The following is a 17,672-nucleotide window of genomic DNA, read 5'->3' on the forward strand; positions in this document are numbered from 1 at the left end:
AAAAATGTGTTCATATTTCTTCTGAACTATTTCAACAAATAACTCTGAAGCTCATTATGTCTTTGTGAGATTTCAACATGTTACTAAACAGTTTAGGACCCACTTAGTTCTTTGCATCAGTTATTTGCCCCGGGGTAGTAACAGTTTATTACATGTTTCAGAAAAACCTGAGGACTGTATGGCATCATGTATCACTACATGTGATTAATTTACTGTATATAACAAATGGATAGAGATTCTAATTGACAAAAACATTAATAAACACTTATAATGTCTGTATATCCCTTTGTAGCCACATTGTACTGGGATATAAACAATTTACTGAGTTTCTCCTGGTTATGAACATTAAATAAAGGGAGTCAAGCTGTATCACTATGGATACACTTAACTATATTACAGATGTTTAGCTGCAAATTGAGTGGTGTTGCATAATATTCACACAGGATACTGTTCAGCAGTTCAGTATATAAGGATCAGGCAGTGGGCAGCTGCCTGAATAAGGACCCTCGTCCTTTGCCGGTGTGTGTAAAATGTGTCTCTGTGTGTAAAATGTGTCTCTGTGTGTGTGCATCACGTGAGCTGAGTTCACAGTGGCAGAGGAGGGTTGAGAAGGGGTCTTGGAAGAGGAAACGGAATTTTCCTCTCTGCTTTGTCTTTTTATGCTCAAATGTCACTGGATGTTTTTACTTTTCACAAGCCAGACACAGTGATTCTGCTGAACAATGGCTGGATTAGTGGGTAGAGTAGAATTTGGCTTCATAACACACTGCTTGCCTGCAGCAGACCACAATAGCCATCTACTCCCTGGGTAGCTAGCACAGTATACACAGCACAATACTGAAGTCTCGTTCATGTTGCAGTAAATCTTTCTGTGCTCACAAAACTCCATTAAAATTCCCTTAATTTAGCTATCACTCAGCAAAGCAGAAATAAAGTAGAGAATCAACATTAAAATGATATTTGCTAAATGTATTTGTATATCACTACCTGCTTTCCTTGTTTAAGTCCAGCCCATCTCTTGTAAAATGAAAATAGCTGTGAAGTCCCATCAATGAACCAGGTGTGTAGTGGGCCTTCTACTTCTAGTAGTGCATTCAATTCTCAGGCTGGCATCTCAACAGAATTCTTCCCAGCCAGAAGCATAAAACAGTTAATAGAACTGAGTAGGAAAGTGTAAGTTGGTTGAGATGAACCCTTACCATGTCATACACGTTAAGGATCACAGGTTCATTGGCCATGGTTTAAACCTGAGCAGGAAAGGCAAACGCTGACAGCACCTCCACACGCCGCTGAAGTCACAGGGCCACACGGTGGACAGCGGGAGCAGGCAGCCTTCTGCTGGAGGGATGGACAATGTTGATTCCCTCGCACCGAAGCAACCACTGCACGGACACAGGCCTGTGCACGAAGCCAGGAGAACGTCCACAAGGAACGGAACTGGATCAGCTTAGCAAGATGTTACTGAGCCATTACCGCAAGTAAGTTCGGGAAACCCAGCAGGGCAAAGCGAGGTGACAAGTTTGGGAAACCCAGCAGGGCAAAGCGAGGTGCGGCAGTGGACACGGCACATCTCCCGGCTCCAAGTATATATGTGTGTTGTAAAGGAAACAGATGCTGGCACGATGTGAAGATGCGAAATAAAACAGCTCAAAAAATCAGATTAGAGGTGATAATGCGAAACATAACCCACATAAAGGGCCTAGAAGTGTTGAAATCTGAAGCAGGCGCTCTCCCGTCATCACGGGCGAAAAGGGGACAGTCAGGGCGGACTGGTGTCGACGATGGAGGCGGAGTGTGGGCCATTTTCACACGCAGGATGTTGCAGCAGCTGCGGGAGAGGAATCCTGAGCCATGGTGGTTAACTACAGCTGATGACGGAGTCCGGTTCACCAGCAGGGGCATCTCCGACCGGTGTTGCTGCTACTGCTTGGCCAGCGTCCAGCATCCTCTTCGTCGGGAGGTGAGGCTAGTCGGCGCAAACCTCCGCGACATGAGTCCTCCAGCAACACCGAAGCGTCAACACAAACTGCTGGATGATGGTTTTAGAATGACTTGAATCTGAATGTATCCGAATGTACCAAAGCAGCCGAGATCCATCCGTATCGTGAGGTGATGATCCAACTCTTGCTCTGCCTCTTTCTGGCTGTGGTTGGGACTAAAGCGGTAGATTACATCATTTCTGCCTCCGAGGCTACATCCTGATGTGAGCCCAACCTGCTGGTGGGTGTACAGGAGCACATTTGGTTACAAAACACACTACTTTACTATTTCTGTCTAAAAAAAAACCCTAACAAACAAACAAAGAAAAAAAACTCCATGCTGAAAAATGACTTAATTTTCACCTCTACCCTGCGTATTGGTCGCTTAAAAAGTGACGCTTAAAACAATTTAGACATGTTCAATAAAACCTTTTAGATCCGCTGACATCAAAAAGGTTTAGTTTTGTTGGTGAGTTTTATGAGAGGGATCTGGCTGCAGACAAGATGGCGGATTGGAACCACAATTTGCATACTGTCAACCTCGACCGGAAGTTGTCAACTTGTTCCGGCAGTTATATCTAGGGTTAATTTTAACGCCAACACGTTATGCTAACCATAGCCCCAACCTTAACATTTCAACTATAAACCTAATCCTGCTGGAGTGAAAGACCTCTGGTTAACAGGCCTAACGCCAAATTCCTGCTACTGTCAACAGTCAGCCATCTTGTCAGCAACCAAGTTCTCTTGCTTTAAATGTGATGACTACCACTCAATAAAAAATAATACAAACATACAGCAGGTTTATTTTTTGTGACACCAATTTTACTAAAAGATAGGCTATAGGATATTTTATGCTAGTCTTAACTGTGATTTTGTTGTCAGGTCTATCTATCATTAGGATACTGTTTTCCCCCCATCATATTATGTGAACAATAAACAGTATCATACATATGGCCAATTATTCACTGCATTCAGAAAGGACCCGGTTTTGTCAAATTTAAACAATAGTACCCACTTTTGTTTTGAAGGTATGCTGACACCATCTGGTCTTCTGGATATAATCATCTAACTTGACTTGGGTTTAGCCAACATAGACTTTGGTCCAACAAATAAATGTTAAGCTTTATTTATTTCAACAATGATGAAATTTACTGAGTCAAAAGTATGATACACACTCAACAGTTCCACTTATTGCCACAGTTATGAGAAGACACATATATAATTTATACTTACTACCTACTAATCTTGACCATCTTTTATTTTGACTTAATACTTCATAATTTTAAATGACCATTTCATTGGTAGTTTTTCATCACTTCTGAGCCCTTTTTCTTTTGGTACAACTGGCCTTGCATATTTATCACCACAATGCTCATTTTTTAGCATTTGACATTTACAAATTTACATTAAATATATGTAGGCTATTTCCTGCCCCTAAAACAAACAAACAAACAAACAAACAAACAAACAAACACTTGAATTCATCATAGATTTTAATGCGTGCTTGGATATCAAACACAGTATTCCCATCATTTATTAGTGCTTCTGATCTATTCTTCTGGCACACTGAACATATTCACAATCCCACTAAACAGAGCAACATGAAATGTATTTACAGACAAAAAAAAGTGCCATATGCAGTCACACAATTACATGATAGAGGTTCTGCAGACTGGCAAATGTGGACAGATACATCTCATGCACATAATTTACTTATTCATCTGTTCTATGTATGTGACAGGAGGAACTGATTGTGGCTCCTTGACAGCAACTTGTTTCCTAGGAAACACTCCTTTAAAAAGAACAGGCTCTAGTGGCTTTCCAGTCATTTACAGTTTATTAAGCTGTTGGTCCTTCGCACAAGAGAACAACTCCTTTCCTCTAAAGTACACTCCAACTTTCACATCAATCCCAAGTCAAAACACTTACCAGAAAATGACATAGGACTACAAGCACTGGCTGATGCAGAATTAGGAGAATGTTTGTGACACAAACATAGCAGCATGTCTCAGTTTACAGCTGTGGCTTTTACATGTGACACTACAACATAAATTAAACTCGTCATAATACTCTGAACAAATCTGATGATAACACTCATCAAATAAATCCTAATACAAAAAACCTAAACCAACAATGAACTGATGTTACTGAACCAAGTACTGTCTGATGTAGCTTATTCCTTCATTTTGTTGAAGAACTATTAAAAACATCACTGAACTACACCGTTGTACTGGGTCATATGGTCCTTTATTACACTAAACACAGACCCTAGTTATTTTCCGTCTATCACATTCACTGTCCTACTGCTGGAAAATCTCTCTAAAGCACGGAATGTGTATTAACCAGCAGCTGAAAATAATTCCCAACAAACACTATTTCCTTTTGTTTTAGTCAGGGGCAACAAGACTATCATTACTTGGAATAGACAGAAAAAGGCACTCAAAAAGTCCATTAAGAGAGACAGTTTATCACAGACGCAGGCTTTTTCGAACCCACAGCTCAATCTAGAATCTGTACAACAGAGCAGCATGAAATCAAACCCAGTTGACAAACTGAAAGAACAGGAAAGGCTTCTTCACATTACCCCTCAGATAGGTCTGCCATTCAGCAATGGAGGTACAGAGACACCTAAATGTGACACTACACAACACTGTCTTTCAGTTTGTAAATGGACCCTGAAGCTCAAGCTCGACTCAGCCTGACTTCATCCAACGGTTTATTTGGTTTCCTTCATAAAACCTCTGTGTACAAGCAGCCGTCTGTTTGTGCCTGGGCTCAGCCCAGCAACAGGACTGTAGTGTACATTATTTTAACAATTTATAAAATGTAACATCTGCTGTTAGAGAGCATCCACTTGCATAGGATCGGTGTCATTAAGCTACTATCAATCACATAATAGAACATCAGTGACACCAAGACCTACTAATAAAAAAAAAAAAGAGCCATTTACCGTTTAGAGTTTGTTCCCTCTTTCATATCTTTGGCCTTTAGCAAAGTTTTTGATCTAAAAAATAAAATACAGATGTTGTTAGCTCCCAGAAAAGATACAGGGGTTTGGTGTTCGGGTTGTGAGCCTGTAGGTCCGTTCATGTGATGGGGCAACTGCAAGATATGGACAGAAGAACACATTAAAGCTACAGTGGAGGTAGAAATACACTTATATGTAGAAAGAGTGGACCCACCTTCTCTGCTCAGATTACATTGTTGGAAAAGTTTTCGTTTAGGGTTCCAGCTAACGAATTAATCAGCTGAAAACTTTTTTGATTAATGAATTTATTGTTGTCCTTATAAAATGACAGTAAAATTGTGAAAAATGCCTGTTATAATTTCCCACAGACCAAGGTGGTATCTTCAAATGTCTTGTTTTACCTGATCAACACACAGATCTTGTGTGACAGAAAATGTATTTGTCTTGTTTGGGAAGCTAGAAACAGCAAATATTTTACATTTTGCTTTAAAAGAATGGATAGATACTTTGATTATCAAAACAGTTGAAGATATATTTTCTGATAATTAGCTAATCTTTAGACTCTGATGGTGCAAAAACCTTGTATATATTTTGTGATATGTTTTAGCGAAGACTTTTCTGTTTTGGGGACAGTCAAGCTGTATAGGAAAAACGAAAAAGCTAGAGGTCATTTAAAGGCATTTTGTGGTCAACCTTTTTCAGAACACGGAGCTCCACGTCCTCGCCTGCTGTCCTGAACAGCTCAACCGCTGCTAAATGTGTCAGATCCTCAAGTTTGACTCCATTGATCTACAAAACAAAAATTCATAATCATCTTTAATCAAATGACTGAACTTCAGTTAGGCAGCAGTTATTCATTAGGTTCACTTTTGGTTACTCAGATGTGGAGCTGAAACAATCAATCAAATAGTCCACTTTGATCAATTACTCTATTATTTTTAACATTTCATGGTTCAAGCTTCTCCAGTGTGAGGATTTGCTACTTTTCCAGTCTTATGTTGTAGTTAAATAAATATCTTTGAGTTGTGGACTACTGTTAAACTCAGAAAGCTATCTGAATACATCTCCTCGGGCTCTGGGAAAATATTATGTTATGCTTAAAAAATAAATTGTATAAAAAAACTGATTATCAAATTTGTTGCCAGTTTTAATTTTAATATTCAGTTTTATCAAACCAAACAGAAAGAAGTAAAGCTGCAAATAAAGTTTTTTTCACTGTCAACTGATCTGACAGCTTTTTAAAAAAATTAAATCGACTGGATGTTTGGTCAGTAAAACAATACAAAGCAATGAAAAATTAACTTCAAAATTTCCCAGAGCCCAAAGTGAATAGCTTTTATCTATGTGACCAATACATACCCAAAGATGCTCAGTTTACTCAATGTAAAACTGGCAAATCCTTCTGCCAGAGAAGCTGAAACAATTCATGTTTGCTTACCAAAATACTTGCAGCTCCTGTAACAAGCACAGTTTAATAGTGTACCCAACAATCTTTCCATAAGTCATACACAAAACATCTCCTCTACATCCCACACCCATTTATTACCGCCAGGATCTTGTCCCCCTCGTGGAGCCTTCCATCCATCGCTGCAGCTCCTCCTCCTTTTATTTTGGACACATATATGCCACTGTCATTCACAACATACTGCTGGTCCACACCTCCAACTATATTAAAGCCCAAGCCTAAAAAAAAAAACGCAGCAGACAAAAATAAATACTAGCATGGGATAGGGGTTATTGGTAAAAGTCGGTAGGTATAAATCTCATTGTTCTCCAGGGCAGAAGTTGCTGATCCGATCATAACATTTGGTTATCTCAGTTGGACCAAAGTACAAGAGGACTCCATCCAACAAAATACTAGGCAGACGTGTATTCCAGTAAACACCAGTTCACAAAATGTTACCCAACAAATCCCAGGTGTAAAACAAACCAACTCTCATGAAGCTAAATAACCTTCTTAACCCTCCAGTACCAGAAACTCGAGTCAGAAAGGCCGAGCATTAACGTCAACTACTTTTACAGATTTTAACAACAGCGTCAAACTGCAAAAATGACAGCTTTATAATTGAGCTACTACTCAGTAGGTTTCCACAACCCAATGCCTCTATTTGTCCTAAACGATAACACAAGGTGGGAAGAGGTGTTGTTATTTCTGATTCGTAAATTAGCCTTTAGCTCCAGGACACACAGTAACCTGACAACGTTGACTTTTGCTGCTACCTAGCTAGCTAGTCACCGTTACATGCTAAAACAGTTCGCTGGATTCACAGTGTTACCTGCTGGTCCTCGCTTCAGTTTTATGTCCACCACGCTGGGCGAGGAGTGCAGAGAGCCATTCATTTTGTCAAGTCACCAAACGATTAAAATAAGTGTTTAGAGAAGGACAAACTATTTATCCGAAGGTGAGCTCATTGAGGAGTTTCGATTTGACACAGTTTGTGGTCGTGCTGCCCCCTGATGGGCTAACACGGATGTGCAGGCTGACCTTTGAATTACAGTGAAGTGAGGCAAATCAGAAAATACGTATGCAAAAATACATCAGTCAGTTTATTCCTGAGACAGCAGCCCCCTGGGCACAAACAATGCAGGCCCCCCACATCTCCTAAAGTGTACAGGAGCAAAGACACAAGTGACTGTGTCTATTTGTAAACACATTTTGTGCTTTTTATAGTTGTATCTACTTTTTTTAGTCTTTCTTTGTGGTTGTTTTGCATCTACTGTTACTCACTTTGGATTTTACTCATTTTGTGTCTCTTTAGAATTGTTTTGCCTCCATTTTTACTTATTTTCTATCTCTTTGTTGTTCTTTGATTGACCGCTCCCCATCGGCCCCTTGACCCTGTACCCGCTAGGCCCATTCAGTTAATCCATCCATGTGTTTATGAGGTACACCAAGATAAAACACAGTCTAATACAACAGATTACAAAAAATTCTACCTTCATTAAGCTTGAAACTGTTTCAGAGAGAGTTGTTGATTCCACTTAAATGATCATTTTGGATGTTATGTTTGTTACTGCAGTATATAAACTGTCAGCTGAGTGTCATTTGTAAGTACAGTAGATGTTTTGGTATTACAAGGAACAACATAGGCTACAATACTGATCAGTGGTAGAAGTACCAGATTGTTTACTTAGGTAAAAACAGTAATACCACAGCGTTAAAAACAATCTGCTACATGTCCTGCATTGAAAGGTACAAAAGTATTAGCATCAAAATGTACTTAAAGTACCAAAAATAAAAAGTCATTATGTAGAACGGCACACTTCACATTAATGTATGTCATATTATTGGAGCTAATTTTAACTATCTTATATGCTTATAATTTTAAGTACTGTTGGGTCAATTGTGAATTTCCCACCAAGGATCAATCAAGTCTTATTATACTGTATTTTGTTTTATTCATGTTTTTTAAAAGTAACCAGAGTCATCAAATAACATGGTGGCTGTGGTTCTGGAGGTTGAGCAGGTCGCTTCCTAATGGTTCAGTTCTAATCTTCTGCAGTCCACATGTAGAACTGTCCCTGAGCAAGACACTGAACTCAAAGGCTGTCTGCTGTTGTGCAAGTGTAACCAGGTAGAGTGTGAAAGCCCTTTGAGTGTTTAAGTACATATAAAAGTTCATTTAGCAAAAAAAATGTGGCAGAGTAACAAGTTCAGGTTTGTCAATAATTGCTTAAAGTCTGCATGTTCACTTGATTTTACTGTCATTTGTCATTTTTGGGTAGAGTAAATGCTAGCAGGGGACCTAGCATTTATTGTGTGTACAGGCAAGCAGCTCATGAAAAGTGTACAATAGCTCTCATTTTTGTTTGTTGCCCCTTTATTTATAAGCATACAAAGTACTGTACCACTGTTACTTTTGGCAACAAGTTGGAGACCCTGTCCCTCCCCATTACAACATTTTACTCTAATTCAGACCCGTTTTGTTTTTTTTTACCACCAGATTTGACTTCAACATGAAATCATAATACGTACACCATTACCTGACCCTCCAGTCCAGGAGCTCATGAGGGTTAATACTGAAGAAAGGATTTAAACACATTTCAGAAAACTCCTTTAGCCTATTGTTTACAGGTTAGTGAGTCCTCGAGGATCAGCCAGCAGAAGATAGTGGAAGGGAGATCAACTGATTTTCAGCATCACACTCATGCATTATGAAGGCTTATCAAGGACAGAGTAATAAACATACATGTACTGTAAACAAAAATACAGCACTCAAGCTGGAAATAAAAGAAATGTTTGGGACACATCGCACTTTACCACCTGGCCTACAAATTTTTCATTAGGACTACTATTAGTATTATATTAATATTTCCTTAAAACATCTTTTAGATGCACTTCACTTAAACTATGTCATTAAATATACTGGATTGTGAGTGTATATAAAATAAAGATGTCATCCAGTGAAAAACAGAAAAGGATTACAAGGTGCAGACCTGGCTAAACCTGTCATCTGTTCTGTAATGAATGATGACGTGCCATGTGGACAAAGATTACACTTCATTAACTTTTGTTCCTTGCAAATTCCATCAAAAGCATCAAAGTATTTGAAGGGATTTCAAATATTGAATTACAGTGGTAAAGTTGGAACTAGGGTTTCTGTGTACTATGCGATGTACAAGCTCTGGGATTCAGGTCATTCTCAGGTCTACACTACTGATGAAGACGTCTCTGAACACATGCAGCATGGTCACTTTCTCCAGCTCTTTGACTCTGTGTTTGTACTCCAGCAGGTGGTTGCCGTCCACTGACACTTTAAACGCGTGACTCTCCACACGGATCTTCAGCTGCAGGGAGAGTAAAAGAAACTTAATAAACATCGTTTTAATGGGTGATGCAAGCAGAGCTGACAAAAGAAACTTAATAAACATCAAGTTTTAATGGGTGATGCAAGCAGAGCTGAAACAAACGAAAATTAAGCTTAGGTAATTTATCATGAATTAAATCTGCAATGAGTTTATCTTCTTTTTCTGGCTGGGGGGTGGGGTTAAAACAAGTTGTGACCACAACATTAACTTATCTTTTGAGGTAATATTATCTTACTGTCATTCATCTGTACACAGAGGTTTTTAGAGCTAAGCTTTAGAAAATTGTGATCAGCACTTTTCTTACCATCTTCTAATATCCAAAAGACAAACTGATAAAATAATCTGCTGGTTCAATGATAATGATGCTTAAATGAAACTTGATGATGGTAAACTTCTTCATTTCAAATGGCAAAGCACTGTAGGAAAACGCCTTTACAAAATGTGCATACACTGACACCAACTTGTCAGTGACCGTAAACAGTCTACCCGTAGGTTCACTAGTAAACCTATTAGTACCAACAATGACAAACCTGCTGAGCCTGCTCTTCTCAAAAAGGGATATATTTAACATGACTGCTGAACATAAATTGCACCAATATCTTTTTATAAGGTAAAATTAAAAGAAAAAAAATCTAAACACTTTATTGTCCTACATGTTGAATCTCCACTGGAACCAGTTTTATGTCAAATGCAACATTACTGTTTAGGATGTGTGGTCCCAGCATTCACCAATGACTAATATCTAGTTCAAAACATGAGTCACACCCATGTTCAAAATCTTGTGTGACAAACAGAAGTGGCATGTAAAAAAGCAACTAGCAAGCTGACTGGCAACTTGGAACAAAGCTCTGCAACTCAGTTTGCTTTAGTTCATCATTTGTGTGACGTTAAAGACTCAACACACTCACACAGGTGTTTTCACCTGTTGTGGCTGATTAGAGCCCTGCTCAGGGTAATGTCTGGCAGTGATACAGCTGGAATAAGGTGAGGTACAAAAGTTCATGTAATGAGAAAAAGTGTAATTTGTTCTATATTTCTACTTCACAACAGGAACCTTTGTTGCCTGTCCAAAAAAAAAAAAAAAAAAAGTCTAGTCTGTACACACTCACACAGGTCTGAGATGCACAGTGGGTGGACCATAGGTCTGCCACTATAAAGCTATTTACAAAACAATGTTTTTGACTTGTCCGATCTACATTACTGTTGCTACCTCAAAACGTTGTCCTCGAACAAATGGGAAGCCTCCATCCCGCTCCTCTGGCCCCCAACATCCACCTAAATTGGAGTTTCTAACAACGGTTTGCTCATTAAATCGAGGGTTGAAATGAAAGGCGATATCTGGACCTTTGACGAAGTCAACATGGATCCTGCAGAATGAATAAATGAATTTATTACTAAGTGCCACTAACAACTAATCATTCTTCCACAATCCAATCAATAAAATATCACTTGAATAAGTCAAATAAGAATGGTGATACTGCTAATGAAGCATTTCCATTTTCCACAAGAGCCCTTTTTGTCAATGACAGCATCTTATCAACTGTTGTAAGGTGAAAGTAAATGGTGCAGTGTATACGAGCCATTGTTAATGATGTGCATTTAACTATGAAGACATCGGACCAGTGTGAACCCATATGTTGAAGAAGACAACACTGCCATGATCTGGAGGATTAGGATTGATGCCTGAAGAAAGGATTTAAACACATTTCAGAAAACTCCTTTAGCCTATTGTTTACAGGTTAGTGAGTCCTCGAGGATCAGCCAGCAGAAGATAGTGGAAGGGAGATCAACTGATTTTCAGCATCACACTCATGCATTATGAAGGCTTATCAAGGACAGAGTAATAAACATACATGTACTGTAAACAAAAATACAGCACTCAAGCTGGAAATAAAAGAAATGTTTGGGACACATCGCACTTTACCACCTGGCCTACAAATTTTTCATTAGGACTACTATTAGTATTATATTAATATTTCCTTAAAACATCTTTTAGATGCACTTCACTTAAACTATGTCATTAAATATACTGGATTGTGAGTGTATATAAAATAAAGATGTCATCCAGTGAAAAACAGAAAAGGATTACAAGGTGCAGACCTGGCTAAACCTGTCATCTGTTCTGTAATGAATGATGACGTGCCATGTGGACAAAGATTACACTTCATTAACTTTTGTTCCTTGCAAATTCCATCAAAAGCATCAAAGTATTTGAAGGGATTTCAAATATTGAATTACAGTGGTAAAGTTGGAACTAGGGTTTCTGTGTACTATGCGATGTACAAGCTCTGGGATTCAGATCATGCTCGGGGCTGCGCTGTAGAGGATGATGTCTCCGACCACTCGCAGCAAGGTCACATCCTCTAGCCCACCGATTCTGTGTTCGTACTCCAGCAGGTGGGTGCCATCCACTGCCACTTTAAACATGTCCTCCTCCACAAGGATCTTCAGCTGCAGGGAGAACAAAAGAAACTTAATAAACATCAAGTTTTAATGGGTGATGCAAGCAGAGCTGAAACAAACGAAAATTAAGCTTAGGTAATTTATCATGAATTAAATCTGCAATGAGTTTATCTTCTTTTTCTGGCTGGGGGGTGGGGTTAAAACAAGTTGTGACCACAACATTAACTTATCTTTTGAGGTAATATTATCTTACTGTCATTCATCTGTACACAGAGGTTTTTAGAGCTAAGCTTTAGAAAATTGTGATCAGCACTTTTCTTACCATCTTCTAATATCCAAAAGACAAACTGATAAAATAATCTGCTGGTTCAATGATAATGATGCTTAAATGAAACTTGATGATGGTAAACTTCTTCATTTCAAATGGCAAAGCACTGTAGGAAAACGCCTTTACAAAATGTGCATACACTGACACCAACTTGTCAGTGACCGTAAACAGTCTACCCGTAGGTTCACTAGTAAACCTATTAGTACCAACAATGACAAACCTGCTGAGCCTGCTCTTCTCAAAAAGGGATATATTTAACATGACTGCTGAACATAAATTGCACCAATATCTTTTTATAAGGTAAAATTAAAAGAAAAAAAATCTAAACACTTTATTGTCCTACATGTTGAATCTCCACTGGAACCAGTTTTATGTCAAATGCAACATTACTGTTTAGGATGTGTGGTCCCAGCATTCACCAATGACTAATATCTAGTTCAAAACATGAGTCACACCCATGTTCAAAATCTTGTGTGACAAACAGAAGTGGCATGTAAAAAAGCAACTAGCAAGCTGACTGGCAACTTGGAACAAAGCTCTGCAACTCAGTTTGCTTTAGTTCATCATTTGTGTGACGTTAAAGACTCAACACACTCACACAGGTGTTTTCACCTGTTGTGGCTGATTAGAGCCCTGCTCAGGGTAATGTCTGGCAGTGATACAGCTGGAATAAGGTGAGGTACAAAAGTTCATGTAATGAGAAAAAGTGTAATTTGTTCTATATTTCTACTTCACAACAGGAAGGGACCCTTTTTTGCCTGTCCAAAAAAAAAAAAAAGTCTAGTCTGTACACACTCACACAGGTCTGAGATGCACAGTGGGTGGACCATAGGTCTGCCACTATAAAGCTATTTACAAAACAATGTTTTTGACTTGTCCGATCTACATTACTGTTGCTACCTCAAAACGTTGTCCTCGAACAAATGGGAAGCCTCCATCCCGCTCCTCTGGCCCCCAACATCCACCTAAATTGGAGTTTCTAACAACGGTTTGCTCATTAAATCGAGGGTTGAAATGAAAGACGACATCTTGACCTTTGATGAAGTCAACATGGAACCTGCAGAATGAATAAATGAATTTATTACTAAGTGCCACTGACAACTAATCATTCTTCTACAATCCAATCAATAAAATACCACTTGAATAAGTCAAATAAGAATGGTGATACTGCTAATGAAGCATTTCCATTTTCCACAAGAGCCCTTTTTGTCAATGACAGCATCTTATCAACTGTTGTAAGGTGAAAGTAAATGGTGCAGTGTATACGAGCCATTGTTAATGATGTGCATTTAACTATGAAGACGTCGGACCAGTGTGAACCCATATGTTGAAGAAGACAACACTGCCATGATCTGGAGGATTAGGATTGATGCGGGGTTATCATAAAGGCATCCAGTGATGTTTCTACCTCAAACAGGAAGCACCACTGACAGGAGAACTGGAGGCTGAATGTTGTCCATACCTGTCTGCACCAGGGAAAGGCTCCCCTACTATTGTGATCAAAAGTTGCGGCAAAATTCCAGCATGAAGTGGGAGATCATACGGCATCTGTAAAAAAAATATTTACACTTTAAAGTATGACAGTACATTTACTATGTTTTAGTTTGAAATAAAGGTAATGTGTTTCACTGATTAAGCCCCCCACCAAAAAAATCCCACAGACAAATGTAGAAACTCAAATTTTATCACTTATAATCAGAACTTATAATATACAGCAAAGTGCTTAATATCATTCAAATAAAGAAGCATTTTTAGTTAAACATTACTCAGACCTTTGACCCTGCTCACATTCCTAATACAACACCACAATGAGTCATCATCTCTTTCCACTCTTACACAATTCACAATGATTAGTGACAATGACAGAAAAGGCCAAAGAAAAAAAATCATTTTAATTCTAATCACATACAAACATTACAAAAGTGACAAGTCAATGTGGAGATAGTGATGAACATACAAACTCATCAAACTGTGACTTTATCAACAAAGTTAAATGTGTCTTTATACGGTAAACAGTTTTGTGCAAAAGTGTAATATTAAATCTCATTGCACTTTATTTAAACATTACATCCCCGGGCAGATTCAACACAAACTTCAAACTTCAACAGTATATATTTATATACTCAGTCTGTTTTTCTAATCAAACCATATGTTGATTCTGGCGTGACGTCCTTGTCCGACTGAAAAGTTGAGCTCATTGCTTTCAATTATATGGTGGATTATATCTGGGCTGAAAGAAAAGAATACATTTTTGATAACTACTTTTGTTCTGCTTTATGTTTTGCACCCCAGCAGAGCCCAAGAGAACAGAAGAAAAAATAAATTGACCATTCTGCAGTAAATCCCAACAAAACAGGAAATCTTCAGTTTCCACCAGCAGCAGCTTTAGGCAGACATTAAATAAGACAAACTGAATATCTTGGAAGAAACCCTGTACTAAAGCTGAGTCAGATATTTGTATGATACCAGGGTACCTGTTGAAGTGTAGATGAACTTAAAAGCTACAGTTAGTGATTTAAAAAAAATTTGTTAGTAGCTGGTTGTAATTTCCCCTTACTGAATCCTAAAAACGTCCACACCAAGACAGATGCTCCACTGCATACCAGAGGAAAATCCCATCAGCAAAGAAATGCAGCAAGCAAGAAACAATGTGTAAACAGTACTAGTACTCACCAGCATGCCTCCTGGAGCAGCAGGCCCACCGTATGGGCCTGTAGGCCCAGGGCCAGGACCATAGGAGCCAGGAGCAGGAGCAGGAGGGAAGCCTCCACCTGCAGGTGGTCCCCATGACCCAGGAGGTATAGGGGGAAAGCCTCCAGCAGGGAATGCAGGGAATGAGCCAGGGCCAGCTGGAGGTGGATATGCACCAGGACCACTTGGGCCGTACATTCCAGTGCCTCCTATTGGTTGACTTCCTGGGAAAGGTGCATTTGGGTAAGGCCCAGGGGGAGCTCCAGGGCCAGAAGGAAAGGGTCCAGTTGGGTAAGGAGCAGGGCCTCCAGGTAGCTGTCCTGGAGCTCCCTCGGGTGGGTACTGCCCAGGGAACTGCCCAGGGAACTGCCCTGGAGCTCCAGGGCTGGAGGAGAAATGTCCTGGGGCTCCTGGTGCAGGTGGATATTGTCCAGGTATCCCAGAACCAGGGGGGAACCCACCAGGTGCTGAAGGAGGTCCTGGATATTGCCCTGGTGCTCCAGGACCAGAGGGAAATGGAAACTGCCCAGGTGCTCCTGGGCCAGACATCCCACCAGCAAAGTTACCTGGAGCAGAGGGCTGGGTTGGGGCCCCAGGGGCTGAACCAGGCCATCCTGGATTTGTAGGAGGTGGAGGGTTGCAGGCAGGGGCAGATGGGTTAGTGTTGCCTATTTTCTTTGCCTGCCTTGTGGTATCATCTCCTAGGGCATCTGACAGCTACATTAGAAGAGAAAGGGAAAGTGGCTCTCTTTAATCAATGGATGCCAGTAATTAAACACCTCAAAATTATGTAAAACTGTGCAGTCCTTTAAACTCACCGAGAAATCATCCATGGTCTAAAACAAAATAAGACAACTTTCATTAGTTTTATTCATTAGCTATAACAACCGATTATAACAAGGTGTCAAACACTGTGGCTCTGAGTAATAGCCGAGTAAATGTTTCCATCTCCTAGTGGTGGTCAACAAAATCCATTTGAGCACTCTCGAAATAGCTTGACTTTAAAAGATTATTACGAAAAGCTATATTTAAATTATGCGGACTATAGGTACATATTAACGGAGAGTTCGTTTTAAAATATCTAGTTATTTGGTGTTACACATTTAGCTACGGACCTAGCTAATAGCAGCTAACTGTTAGTTAATGTTCAAATAGTTAGCTCGTTTGTTTTCTTTAGTTTCTTGATATCTATAGCGACTAAGTAGTAAAAGCTGATATTTTATGTTACCTCGACATAGGATGGACTCCTTTCCGGTGAAAGCAGTAGGTTAAATCGTTAGTTAACCAGCTATGGAAGCCAATTAGCCTACTAGTTCAGCCTGCCAATGCACAGGACTACAAGCTAACGTATCTGCGCCCAACTACAACTATTAAAAAGGAAGCTGATGACGTATGCTTTAAGGTGGGCGGGTTCCGGACACTGACAAAAACACACGCGTGCGCACAAACAGATGATTTCAACACTTGGGGGGACTTTTGTTGGCAATACTAGTGAGACAACCTAAATGGAGGACACACACTTGTAATAGTGCTTTTATATTGTAGTATTACTACTTTTGTTTTTAAAGATAAGAATCCACTACTGATTACTGATAATGCATAAAAATACCTATTATTTTAGGCCTAAGCGTTAGTATGTCATTTTTGTGTTATTACATTACTGTGGGAGCAAACGCTGGGTAGTTTCTTAGCTACACTTAGATAAAACTAATGCAGAAATACGGAAGTCCTGCATTCAGTTTTACCTTTATGAAAGTGATAATGTTCGGTTTTTTGTTTAACTGTTATAAAGAAATGTTGATTCAGTTGCAGCCTATGATCATTTTGGAGGAGGGAACTGGGATTTACCCTGTCCTCACTGAAGTATAATGCAAACAACACAGTGGTTGAAAGTAACAGTACATTTACTCAAGAATGATTTTGAGGTATCTGTACTTTACTTGAGTTTTTTCATTTGTTACTACTTAATACTTAGACTTAACTACATTGTACAGGCAAATATTATACTTTTTTTTTACCTCACTAGCCTACATTTATTTGAGGACTTGAGTTACATTACAGAATCAGAATCAGTTTTATTGGCCAGGTGTGTCGAACACACGAGGAATTTCACCTTGGTACATTGGCTTTCAATGTGTATGTACATACCCCCATGCAAGGGGCGAGTAAACAGTAGTATTAACAAGCAACAAACAGTCCAGACAATGTAAAATAAGCAGTATAAACAGGCAGTAAACAATGCAGACAGGCAAATAATGCTCATTGTGAAATGGGATAAGTAGGAATAAAAATAGAGTACTTAAAATAGAGACTTGTATGAATCTGTATAATTTGTACGAGGTATATTTACAGGTACTGCACTGAGGGTTATTGTCCAGTCATACTGTCATAGGTTAAGTGTTAATCAGGGTGACAGCCTGGGGGAAGAAACTGTTCCTGTGCCTGGTTGTCTTGGTGCACAGTGACCTGTAACGCCGTCCAGAGGGGAGGACTT

General features: G+C 39.3%; 5 protein-coding genes across 5 annotated transcripts in view; 1 reads left to right on the forward strand and 4 right to left on the reverse strand.

The window, feature by feature from the left end:
* Nucleotides 1-1,288, reverse strand: part of LOC109973406 (desumoylating isopeptidase 2) — a 13,537-nt gene extending 12,249 nt beyond the window's left edge. The window contains exon 1 of the mRNA XM_020622966.1: nucleotides 1,200-1,288. Coding sequence (XP_020478622.1) covers nucleotides 1,200-1,238 — 39 coding nt within the window. The 5' untranslated portion in view covers nucleotides 1,239-1,288. The remainder of the gene's footprint in view (nucleotides 1-1,199) is intronic.
* Nucleotides 1,289-1,338: 50 nt separating this feature from the next.
* Nucleotides 1,339-2,753, forward strand: LOC109973404 (uncharacterized). Its single transcript, XM_020622960.1, has 2 exons — nucleotides 1,339-1,474; nucleotides 1,515-2,753. The coding sequence occupies exons 1-2, from the start codon at nucleotides 1,354-1,356 to the stop codon at nucleotides 2,054-2,056; spliced, it is 663 nt and encodes a 220-aa protein (XP_020478616.1). The 5' UTR covers nucleotides 1,339-1,353; the 3' UTR covers nucleotides 2,057-2,753.
* Nucleotides 2,754-4,925: 2,172 nt separating this feature from the next.
* synj2bp (synaptojanin 2 binding protein) lies at nucleotides 4,926-7,416 on the reverse strand. The gene is made up of 4 exons (XM_020622862.1): nucleotides 7,224-7,416; nucleotides 6,494-6,630; nucleotides 5,641-5,736; nucleotides 4,926-5,081 (listed from the first exon to the last, which is right to left on the reverse strand). The coding sequence occupies exons 1-4, from the start codon at nucleotides 7,285-7,287 to the stop codon at nucleotides 4,926-4,928; spliced, it is 453 nt and encodes a 150-aa protein (XP_020478518.1). The 5' UTR covers nucleotides 7,288-7,416.
* Nucleotides 7,417-8,635: 1,219 nt separating this feature from the next.
* On the reverse strand, nucleotides 8,636-11,339 carry LOC109973350 (galectin-5-like). Its single transcript, XM_020622863.1, has 3 exons — nucleotides 11,333-11,339; nucleotides 10,967-11,160; nucleotides 8,636-9,735 (listed from the first exon to the last, which is right to left on the reverse strand). Exons 1-3 carry the CDS (start codon nucleotides 11,337-11,339, stop codon nucleotides 9,580-9,582), a joined length of 357 nt encoding a protein of 118 aa, XP_020478519.1. The 3' UTR covers nucleotides 8,636-9,579.
* A 106-nt stretch (nucleotides 11,340-11,445) lies between these two features.
* Nucleotides 11,446-16,568, reverse strand: lgals3a (lectin, galactoside binding soluble 3a). Its single transcript, XM_020622951.1, has 6 exons — nucleotides 16,407-16,568; nucleotides 15,997-16,014; nucleotides 15,161-15,895; nucleotides 13,950-14,035; nucleotides 13,388-13,544; nucleotides 11,446-12,207 (listed from the first exon to the last, which is right to left on the reverse strand). The coding sequence occupies exons 2-6, from the start codon at nucleotides 16,009-16,011 to the stop codon at nucleotides 12,052-12,054; spliced, it is 1,149 nt and encodes a 382-aa protein (XP_020478607.1). The 5' UTR covers nucleotides 16,012-16,014; nucleotides 16,407-16,568; the 3' UTR covers nucleotides 11,446-12,051.
* Nucleotides 16,569-17,672: the final 1,104 nt, after the last annotated feature.

The sequence above is a fragment of the Monopterus albus genome, unplaced genomic scaffold, assembly GCF_001952655.1.
Source record: "Monopterus albus unplaced genomic scaffold, M_albus_1.0 scaffold290.1, whole genome shotgun sequence".
NCBI lineage: Eukaryota > Metazoa > Chordata > Actinopteri > Synbranchiformes > Synbranchidae > Monopterus > Monopterus albus.

Coding starts and splice junctions, on each gene's coding strand:
- LOC109973404 (XM_020622960.1), top strand. CDS start 1,354: ATGTTGATTCCCTCGCACCGAAGCAACCACTGCACGGACACAGGCCTG. Junction 1,475..1,514: donor GATGTTACTGAGCCATTACC/GCAAGTAAGTTC, acceptor CAAAGCGAGGTG/ACAAGTTTGGGAAACCCAGC.
- LOC109973350 (XM_020622863.1), bottom strand. Junction 9,736..10,966: donor TTCGAGGACAACGTTTTGAG/GTAGCAACAGTA, acceptor CTCTCCCTGCAG/CTGAAGATCCGTGTGGAGAG.
- lgals3a (XM_020622951.1), bottom strand. Junction 14,036..15,160: donor CTGCTCCAGGAGGCATGCTG/GTGAGTACTAGT, acceptor TTTTTTTTACAG/ATGCCGTATGATCTCCCACT. Junction 13,545..13,949: donor CCTTTCCCTGGTGCAGACAG/GTATGGACAACA, acceptor TTCATTCTGCAG/GTTCCATGTTGACTTCATCA.
- synj2bp (XM_020622862.1), bottom strand. CDS start 7,287: ATGAATGGCTCTCTGCACTCCTCGCCCAGCGTGGTGGACATAAAACTG. Junction 5,737..6,493: donor AGGGGGACAAGATCCTGGCG/GTAATAAATGGG, acceptor TTTGTTTTGTAG/ATCAATGGAGTCAAACTTGA. Junction 5,082..5,640: donor AGCTCCGTGTTCTGAAAAAG/GTTGACCACAAA, acceptor CATATCTTGCAG/TTGCCCCATCACATGAACGG.